This window comes from Gopherus evgoodei, chromosome 12 (genome assembly GCF_007399415.2).
Source record: "Gopherus evgoodei ecotype Sinaloan lineage chromosome 12, rGopEvg1_v1.p, whole genome shotgun sequence".
Lineage (NCBI taxonomy): Eukaryota > Metazoa > Chordata > Testudines > Testudinidae > Gopherus > Gopherus evgoodei.
In genome coordinates, this window is record NC_044333.1 from 805,069 (window position 1) to 815,347 (window position 10,279).

Consider the following 10,279-nt stretch of genomic DNA (forward strand, 5'->3'; position numbering starts at 1 on the left):
TTCCACTATGCTAGTGCCCTAAGAGCTAGGGGAACCTCTCCAAGTGGCTGGGCAAGCTGGGTCAGCGCCACAATCCTGAGCAAGATGCCCACAAGCTGCCACCCCCATGCACAAGCTGTGAGGGCTGCACTTTGGCATGCAGACCCAGTCCCATCTAGGCCACCTGCTAGCACCAGCTCTGAGTTCAGCCCCTGCACAGGGCTCTTGGAGGCGCACCGTCGCACCCGAGTGCAGCGTGGCTGTGTGCCCTTCCAGTGGCTGCACCAGGTAAGTGTGTCATGAGGCTGCAACTGTAGCCATGGAGCTGGCTTTACTCAGCGATGGCTTCTCTGGGCACCATTAGGTGCAGTGGCTGGGGGCGTTGAACAGCCTCCACAGCCAGGTGTGACACACCCGCTACTGGCCCTGCCAGGTACACAGCTGAGGCGTCTGCTTCCCCCAAACTGACCAGCTGGTTTCAGCTCCGGCAGTGGAGGCTGGCACTGGGAGCTCGCTAGGGTGGTGCCCAAACGCGGCCCAGCCAGCAAGCATGGCACTGGCAATGCGTGGCCTAGGCCTGAAAAGGCAGGATTGTGCCGCTGTGATCATGAGGGCACATGGGAGCCGTGACACAGCCAATGTCCCGACCCAGTGACCCAGGCTCTGCGCCATGCACCCACGCCAGGGCTAGCGAGCGGGTCGGGCTGAGCCATGCAGACCTTGAAGCCAGCATGGGCGCACCCTGACCCTCAGTTACCCCACACACACTGCCGGGATGGGGAGGGGCCCTTCCCTCATGGATCAGCTTCCCCAGCTCCATGCCAGTGGCCACAGCCTGGCTGGCCACCTGGCCGTGGGCACAAAGCTCAGTTGAAGGGCAGGGAACCTAAAGGCGGCTTCACCTGGTGTGGACCCTGCCTAGGCGTGGTGGGTGCGAGTGCCTCCTGCTGGGTCAGCTGCAGCTGGCATGTGCCCAGGCTGTGCCCGGTCCCGTGGACACAGTGTGCTGGTGCCCCGAAGAGGCAGGAACTCAGAGGCACCATGCTGCAGAAGGGTTTTATTGGAAGGCTGCAGGGCTGCGTCTGAGCCAGGTGGAATTAGGTCACCCGCGGCAAAAGAAGGATGCAGAGCTGCAGCGGCTGAGCTGGGGCCTAGCCACTAGGAGCCCCCCCCCCCCCCCGACAGGCTCAGTTGTTGGCCATGATGCTGTTAATCCATGGGCGTAGCAGGCTCACACGGGCATAGACACCTGGCGAGGTGGTGGCACAGCTGCTGCTACCCCAGGACACGATGCCCACCAGATTCCAGACTCCATTCTCCTTGCAAACAAGGGGGCCACCAGAGTCACCCTGTGAAGCAGATGGAGATGCAGGCTCAGCTGCCAGGGCTTCAGAGAGCTGGGCACTATGCCCTCCAGCGCCTTGCCCAGACACCCTGCCAGGAATCCTCCCAAAGTGGGACCCTTGAGAGCCTGGATCTCACTCTCCTGTGCCACGCTGGAGAGGAGCTGCCCTGGAGAGACCAGACCCTCCCCTGCCCATGGCAGAATGCCTGCCTTTGCTCCCCGAGGGACAAGGACCCTGGCCCTAGACTGTCACATTCTCCCCGGCCTGGTGCCCCGAAGATGGGGAACCATGGCCAAGAGCTTACGCTCCCCTGCTTCCCCTGGGCCACAGGCACCATCCTAGCCAGGCAGCAATGACTAGGCCAGTCAGTGCTCTGGGCAGTGCCTCTATGGGCCCATGCAACAGGCATGAGGGTCTTGCACCCCGCAAGGGATCACTATGCCCTTCCCCCTATCAGGGCCACCCAGAGGATTCAGGGGGCCTGGGATCTTCGGCAGCAGGGGGCCCCTGCTTTGGCAGTAATTCGGCGGCAGGGGGTCCTTCTGCTCTGGGCCTGCCACTGAAGTGCCCTGAAGACCGGGGCCCCCGCCGAATTACCACCAAAGACCTGGCACTTGGCGGTGGGTCCGGGGCGGAAGGACCCCTGCTGCTGAAGACCCAGAGCAGAAGAAGCTCCTGGGTCCCAGGCCCCGCGAGAGTTTTCTGGGGCCCCCGGAGCGAGTGAAGGACCCTGCTCCAGGGGCCCTGAAAAACTCTCATGGGAGCCCCTGAGGGGCCCAGGGCCTGGGGCAAATTGCCCCACTTGCCCCACCCTCTGGGCGGCCCTGCCCCACCCACCCCCCCACCACCCCTGGATGGGAGCAGAAGACCACGGCAGGGCTCAAGCAAGGTAGCCATGTGTGGCAAGGCCGCAGGACTAGTAGAGAGGCAGGGCGGCCACAGAGGGCACGAGCCTGCACTGGGGGTGGAAGGAGGCTGGCCAACGGGGCAGCCCCAGCCAACGGGGCAGCCCCAGCCCTGGGGCCGTACCATGCAGGAGGAGGAGCCGGCTGCTCCAGCGCAGATCATTGAGTCCAGGATGTTGCCATCCCAGTAGTTTTTACACTCCTGGTTAGTCAGCAGGGGCAGCACCGTCTGCTGCAGTTTGCTTGGGGTGCTTAAAGCTGTGGAGAGAGGGCAGTGTCAGGACTGCATGCCACGGAGTGGCCACGTGCATTCCACATGACATGGCGCACGGCCTGTGAGGCTCACATGTGCCACATGTGGGAGCTGGGTGCACTGCTGAACACGCCCTGTGGAACAGGTGAGCTGCACAGGAGCCCCTCACGACCAGCCTGTCCTGCTACCGAGGCAGGGACCCCTTCTCCCAGGCCAGTGGACCACTGTCTCCCCAGTGGGGCTGGGCATCCCCTGCTCCTAACAATCGCCCACTTACTGTGGCTCACATTCCCCGCCCACACATGGTGAGCTGGCCAGGCCTGCCCAAGCAGCATCCCACAGCAGCCTGGCTGCGGTGGGTTCACGGGCTGGCCTGCCACCTGGCCAGTCAGTGCTTTGCATGCAAGGAGTTAGCTCCACCCACGGCCAGCTCCAGCCCTGCTCTGGCAATGCCCCAATGCACGACTGCCTCAAGATCCGACCCCGCACCCATGCGTGGCTCTTGGTGCGCACCTGGCACATTGGGGCTAGACCAGACACATCACTAGAGAAGGGCCACAGTCCTGGGTTTCACCACCTGCGTAGAAGGGGCTCGGGCCAGGCCAGGCTGGTGACAGGAACAGAGCCAAATGGTTTCTCACACCTCTCCCCAGGGAGTGCTCTGCGCACGGGGGAGCGGGGACACCAACATGCCCCAATACCAATGAGGGTGTGAACCCCAGGGGGCCGATAGCTCAGTACTGCCGAGGCGGGGCATCTCTCATTCCCCACTCTGAATGTGTGTTGCAATCACCAGTGTGCACAGCCACCCAGCTGGGTACGTCAGCATTACTGTCCCTGCCCACAGGTGGGGCAACTGAGGCATAAGGTGGGTAACTAACCGGCCTTGATCTCGTGATTTCCAGCCCTGGGCCCTACCCCGCAATGCATGTGAGTGACCCAGCTCCAGGGGCTGTCACAGCCAAACCCTAAGGCCATGCGGGCTCCATTCCCTGCGGCGCCAGGTGGACGTACCGTTGTAGCGGGTCTTGCCCCAGCCGCTGGTGACGCAGCGCTGTCTGCTCTGGTACTGCTCCCCAGCAGCTGCCAAGCACACCGGGGCCACAGTGCTGCCCAGCACCGCCGCCGTGGCCAGCTTGATGAGCGCGATGTCATTATTGACAGTGCTGGAGTCATACTGCGGGTGGGTGAAAACCTGCAGCACAGACATGGGCCCATGAGGACAGGTCCCTGCAGCTACCCCTCCCGCACGGTGGGTGTACTCACATGGGCCCTGTTGCCATGACACCTGGCCAGGGTACATTCAGCGGGCACTGAGACCAGCTGGCATCACCAGGCCTGGGGCAGCCGCTGAGCCCACTCCTTAGAGCCAGCAGGCAGCATGTGGCAGGCAACCTCCCACCGCTCCCAGGGCCTGCTGTACCCAGAGAGGGCTGCTGGGAGCTGCAGTCTCTCAGGAGGGCACCGGGGCCCATGGGGCACAGGCTGTGTGCGGACTCAGCAGCACTCTCCACATGGCTGGAGCAGAGCAGCAGTCAGATCCCTTGGGGGGCCAGGCTGTGCTCAGCAGGGGAGACAGGGCCATAGCCTGACACTGCAGTGGCTGGCACAATTGTATGGCTTTGGAGGGGACACCCCATTGCACCCCTGCAGGGGCAGCTGCCCCAGCTGGACTCCCCCAGCTGGCTGTGGTGCTGGCACAATGCGCCCAGGCCTGGAGCAGATACGCTCACACGGGAGTTCCCAGCTGGTCCCCATCTCACCCCCGGAGAGCTCACTCTGCAGACCAGGGCTGCACAGGGGCAGCGAGCAGACAGCAACCCTGGGGGGTCATGGCACCCACCGTGAGGTCGTACCCAGAGGCTCAGCATCTGTGCCAGGCTCCCCCACCTGCAGTGGGTCGGCACCGAGCAAGCACTCACCCACCTGCTGGATGGCCAGTTTCTGCACTTTCTCTTTGGAAGAGCTGCGGTCATGTTCCCCGAGCACCACCACGTTGGATTTTCTGCGGCCGGAAGAGAGGGCAGTTAGTGTCCAGGGAGAGCTGGGCTCACCCCCAGCGAAGGATGATGTGTGGGGCACTGTGGGATGGGGAGCTAGCAGCCAGTGGTGCCAAGCTAGCCCCTTCCCTGCTGATCCTGTCGGCACTCCCTGACATGCCATTGGGCCCGTGAGCTGTAGCTGGTGCACTTGGCCATGCAGTGGGGGCTCCTGCCTGACTGGGGCTAGTGCCCAGGTGCACCCGGGGCTGTTCACCCGTGCAGAAGGAGCCTTCCCCTGCACACAGATGGGGCCTTCCATGCAGGCAGCTACCTGTCTGGACCAGGCACAGTTTTCCCCTTGGTCTGTTTGCTGGGTTAGCCCATGCAGCCTGGCATGCTGGGGGCAGCCCAGCATTACGGGGTGAGGGGCTGGAACAATCGTCCGGGTGCTAGGTGTGATCTCTAAGGGCAAGGGGAGGTGACATCTCCATGGCTGGGGCTGGAGCCTGGCTCTGGGCTAGCAGCACCCAGCTGCCCCATTGGACCCATCGACCCTTCAGGCGGCACCAGACAGGCTGCTAAGCCCCCCTCCCACCCATCCTCGGGGGGGGTCCCCACTCACGTCACTCCACAGTGCGCAGCTGTCACCACCCAGCGCTGGCTGACCAGGGAGCCGCCACAGAAGTGCCAGCTGTTTGTCGCCGACTGCTGCAATTGCCAACCAGGAGGAGACTGTAAGACCCTAGAAATGCCCCCCTGCTCCAGGGCCCATGCCCCCCGGATATTGCCAGCAAGGTCCAGCCACACTGAAAACAATTGCAGTGTCCAGCTCAGGCATGGCCCTGGGCAGCTAGGAGGGGCCGTCCCTTGGCCTCAGCCACAAGCTCCCTGCAGCCTTCCCAGAAGGTCACTGGCAGCGGGGACTGAATCTGGCACTTCTGCTTCTATGAGCAGGAGCCACTACTGCCAGAGCTACACGGGACGCTGCTTGTCATGGGCAGCCACAGGCTCAAAACTCCCCCAGAGTGTGCCATGGGTGGAGGTAGGACAGCCCAGGAGCCACTCTTCCCACGCGCTTATCCCCAGCATCTGGGCTGTAGGAGCATGGCCGCTGGGAGCTGAAATGGGGAAGATGGGCTTGTGAAATGGGGGCCAGGGCTGGCTCTACCATTTTTGCTGCCCCAAGCAAAAAAAAAAAAAAAGCTGCTTGGTGACTGTGCCATCCCAAGACTGGAGGAAATGCCACCCTTAGCATGTGCCGCCCCAGGCACGTGCCTGGAGCTGGCCCTGATGGGGGCAGGGCTTGAAGATGGGACAGAGCCATGGGGGCAGAGCCAAGCGAGGAAAGAGTTCAGGTCACCCCTGGGGGGGGCGTGAAGGGAATAGCCAGGGCACCCGGCACCAACAGAGAGACTTCCCCACCCTCCTTACCTGCAGGGAGACCTGCCAGGGCCAGGAGCCCGGAACCGCCTCCTCACCATTCACAATGCGGGCGTAGCCGCTGATGATGGGCTGGATTTCCTGCACACCACAGCCTGGCAGGGAAAGGGAGTCAGCCTGGGTCTCCACCCTTTCCCCACTGGCACCTTGGGGCTTCAGCGCCAGCTAACCAGAGACAGCTCCAGCCCGTCTTCCTCCTGCAGCCTGGCGAGAGCATGGGCAGTGCCTTGCGGCATGACTGCCAGAGCCTGGCCCAGAAGGGGTTATGCGGAGGAGTGTGAGATTGTGGCCACACACCTTCCTATTCAGAATGAAAACCCAGAGACCCTGTCTGGGAGTCATGGCCTTGGGGCAGCCTGCCTGGCACCCTGCAGCATCACTGACCCCTGTGACTCCAAGAGATCTTGGAGTCATTGTGGACAGTTCGCTGAAAACATCCACTCAACGTGCAGCGACAGCCAAAAAAGTGACCAGAATGTGGAGAGTCATTAGGAAAGGGAGAGCTAATGAGACATAAAATGATACATAAATCCCTGGTACGTCACACCTTGAATGCTGTGTGCAGATGTGGTCCCCCCACCTCAGAAAAGCTGCAGTAGAATAGGAAGAGATACAGAGAAGAACAACAAAAATGATGAGAGGCCTGGAACATTCCGGGTGAGGCTTGGCAAACAGATGACTGGGGTGAAGAGTGAGGGGGATATGCTACAGGGCTATAAAATCAGGACTAGTGCAGAGACAATGAATAGGGAAGAGTTATTTCCCCCTTCATTTAACATACAAACCGGGGTCACCAGGTGAAATGAACAGGCAGCAGGTTTAAAACAAACAAAAGGAAGTATTTCTTCACACAGCGCACAGCTAACTTGTGGAACTCTTTTCCAGGGGCTGTGGTGAAGGCCAAGACCATAACAGGGTTCCAAAAAGAGCTAGATAAGTTCATGCAGGATAGGTCCATCAATGGCTATTAGCCAGGATGGGCAGGGATGCAACCGCATGCTCTGTTGGCTTGAAGCTGGGGGCTGGCCAACTACGGGTGGATCCTTTGATAATTGCCTGGTTCTGTTCATTCCCTCTGAAGCACCTGGCCCGGTTGCTGTCGAAGACAGGACACTGTGCTAGCCTGACCACTGGTCTGACCTGACCCAGTATGGCCGTTCTCATGTGGCAAATCTCACCTGATCAGAATGGCAGCATTCCTCGATGACACGGGGGCCCAGGCCAGGGAGGGTAAGAGCTGCTGGTCAATGCCCTAGGCTGGCCAGGTGTAGCTAGGCAGCCCCAGAGCACCCTGTGCCACGTGGGGGATCAGCCAGAGCAGTCCCTCACCTTGCAGCCGAAGGAGTTTGACTGGCCTGGCTGCAGAGTAACTAAGAGCACAGCTCCCATGAGAAAGCCTAGCAGCTCCCGTGCCACAGCCAAGCAGCAGGTAGCTGGGCCCCGGGAGGTCCTGCACAACTTAGCACACCCAGGCACTCCTGCCTTAGCACTTTTTAATAGTTCAGAGGGGAAAGTGATCTCTGGCACATGCTAAGTGCAGGCTGGTGTCCACCAGTCTCATGTGCGGCACAGGCTCCCCTGTGCACGTGGCTGCCTCCCAGCTGCATTCACGCACTTGAGCACAGTATTTGGGGTGTCAGGGCCACACAGCTGATGAAAGGGGAGCAGGACACAATCATGATTGGCTCCACACCAAGCCCATTCCCAGCCTGAGTGCTCTCGGCCACGCTAGAATCTTTCCCGCTGCTCCACTCCCACCCCTGCTGCGTCAGCAGCAATAGCAGCGCTGGGGGAGCCTGGATGGTAGCATTTTAACCCTCGCCCAGGTATTAAGCACAATGCGAGTGCAGTTATGGCCAGAGGGGAATATTTCACTGCCACATTTCACCTGCCAGCTCCTAGCCATTCGTGCTGGTCACAGAAAGGCTGTTTACAGGAAGAACCTCGTATTTATACACCACTCTGCATGCCTGAAAGCAGTTGAGCCACTTTCCCACAGTTCACCACTAGGCAGAGGCCAAACCTAGGCTATTCCAGCTGCCCAGAGTGCGCTCCAGAGAGTTACTGCACCAGGCTGCAGGAAGGTGGTGAGACCGGCACCCTTATCTACAGTACTCACTGCTGCTGTTACAGCAGACATTACCCATTGCTTAGCCTTCTGTTGAAATGCAGCCAGCTCTGGTGCAGAACGTAGCAGCTGCTTAACAGCCCACAGCAACATCTCCCCACAACATTTTAGAGATGACACTGAAGACTATTGTCTTTCTTAAGCACACAGAGGGGCACTGAAGGAGGCACAAGGTAACTAGCCAAACTGGCCTGGACTAAACAACCCTGGTGCAGCATTTTGGCTGCTGACAAGTGCAATAGCAGCAGATTCAGGACTTAAGGGCTTTTAATCAAGCAAGATCAAAGCCCTTTACAACGGAGATCAGGATCATTAGAGGGGAAACTGAGGCACAGAGCAGGGAAGTGCAATGCCTAGGGTCACCCAGCAGCACAATTAGGAATAGAACACACATCTCCTAGGTCCCAAGAGAGTGTCCTGTCCCCTATGCCACACTGCCTTCCAGCTGATGAAACTCAAGGCGATTCCTGGACACAGCCAGCCCCGGGCATCTCTCTAGCTCCCAGCCTGACCAGCACAGTATGTGCTGCTATGTCCCCACACAGGACCTCCTGAGCCCGGGTGAGGCTGTCGTTTAATGAATTCTGCAGCCCAAGCAGAAAAGGACCCGCCTGGCTTACCATGAGCCGCGCCGAGGAGCGCCAGGCAGGAGAGCAGCCACAGAGCAGCCATGCTAGCAACGAGGCTGAGGCGTGCAGACAGGGCAGACGAGGCTGCAGGTCTTTTATCCCCAGTGCCAGTGTGGGTCACAGTAGGGCCAGTGAGGGGGCTGGGGGCCATGGGAACATCTGCTGCAAGGCAAACATGCCCCCCCCCGTGATACCGCGATTGATTACTGTATTGGCAGGAATCTTGGGCACTTTTTTTCTGAAGTGGATGTATTTTTAGAAGCAGGGCAGCTGGTTTGCTTTCCAGGCTGGCTCCCGTGGCAAAGAGAGGGGTTAGCCACCATCAGAAGGGCGCCGAACATGGCCCGTTTCCAGGAGGAAAACAGGCTTTTCCTCTGCATTGGTGTGTGACACTCTGCATGTGCCCTGCTGGCGGCCCAGTGCGAAGGGAACACCAGAGCCTCCCCTGATCTGCTCCCCCATGCCATTCCACTGAGCATCACAATCAGCTGCTTCTGGGGCCCAGGCAGGGCCTGGACTCATCTGGGTGGGCAGGGTCCTCACCACAGGAAACTAGACACCCCGACCCATGCCTGGAGAGAAGGGAGGGGCGGAGCTGAGACGCCCCCTTGCATTCTCTTTACAGCACTGCCCCTCTAGCAGGCTGCATTGCACGGGGTGCCACCAGCAATGCGCCCCCCCCCCCCAACACCTCTGACAGGAGCAAGCCTGGGCCAGCCCCAGGGACCTTTCAGGGCGCTCTGCCCAGCCTTCATAGCGCCGAGGAGGGGAAATGGTGCCGGTTGATATCACTGCCCCCGGCCAGCAAGGTCAGTTCTGCACGGCTAGGCCAGGATGCCAATGCCCCAGAACTGTGGCTTGGGCCCATCCCTGATGGGGGGCATTTAGGGGAGGGGAGCTCTCCTCCTTTTGCACCTCTGTTACCCCATCCCCCCTCTCCCTGTGCCCGGGTCACCAAATTGCCAGGGCATGGCCGATAAACTCTTCTCCTGTGCTGACCCCGCTGCTGTCGGAAGCAGCTGCCTTTCCCAGACTTATCCCAGCCTTACTGAGTGTGCAGCGCACACCTGTGGTCCACAGGCAGCAGGGACGAGATACCGCTCCTGGCCTTCACACCAACACCTGCCTCTCTGCACTGTGTTTCTCACACCCAGCAGGCCTGGCGCAACAGCTCCCCGCCAGTTGGATGGAGCCAGCAGCCCTCAGGCTGGGCCTTCCCCTGGCCCAGACATGCTCCCTCCCAGCCTTCAATGGGGCAGCATGGCCTAGCAGCTGTGGGCACCTCCCAGAGGCCACAGACTTGGGCTCTATCCCTTCTCAGGCATCAACCTACTGCGTGGCCCGGGGCAGTCCCTTCCCCTTGCTGGGTCTCCCTTTCCCCTCCCACCCTTTGCCTTGTCTAGTGAGACCCTTAACGCTTCTGGCTCGCAGTGCATCTTCCCTGCACCCAGAGGTGAAAGTAAGCTGGTACCGGCCAGGACGGAGGACAGAGGACCGGTAAGAAAAGGAGACTGAATGAGAGAGAAAGAGAGAGAAGCCTGTTCCCTGCATAAGAATAGTTTAAACTCAGCTGTTCGCTGATGGTTCAGCCCCCAGGGCTAGGTTTCTGGCCTCCTT

At 60.4% G+C, this 10,279-nt stretch overlaps 1 protein-coding gene across 1 annotated transcript; it reads right to left on the reverse strand.

Annotated features, from left to right (window-relative positions):
- Positions 1-1,166: 1,166 nt before the first annotated feature.
- Positions 1,167-8,705, reverse strand: LOC115660387 (chymotrypsinogen A-like). Its single transcript, XM_030581771.1, has 7 exons — positions 8,654-8,705; positions 5,897-6,000; positions 5,088-5,170; positions 4,410-4,488; positions 3,498-3,678; positions 2,355-2,488; positions 1,167-1,328 (listed from the first exon to the last, which is right to left on the reverse strand). Exons 1-7 carry the CDS (start codon positions 8,703-8,705, stop codon positions 1,167-1,169), a joined length of 795 nt encoding a protein of 264 aa, XP_030437631.1.
- Between the last annotated feature and the right edge of the window lie 1,574 nt (positions 8,706-10,279).

Bases quoted from the DNA above. Each gene is read 5' to 3' on its own strand.
- LOC115660387 (XM_030581771.1), bottom strand. From the start codon at position 8,705: ATGGCTGCTCTGTGGCTGCTCTCCTGCCTGGCGCTCCTCGGCGCGGCT. The intron at 3,679-4,409 runs GTGGGTGAGTGC...TCTGTGCTGCAG, and splicing joins AGAAACTGGCCATCCAGCAG to GTTTTCACCCACCCGCAGTA. The intron at 2,489-3,497 runs GTACGTCCACCT...CTCTCTCCACAG, and splicing joins GGGCAAGACCCGCTACAACG to CTTTAAGCACCCCAAGCAAA.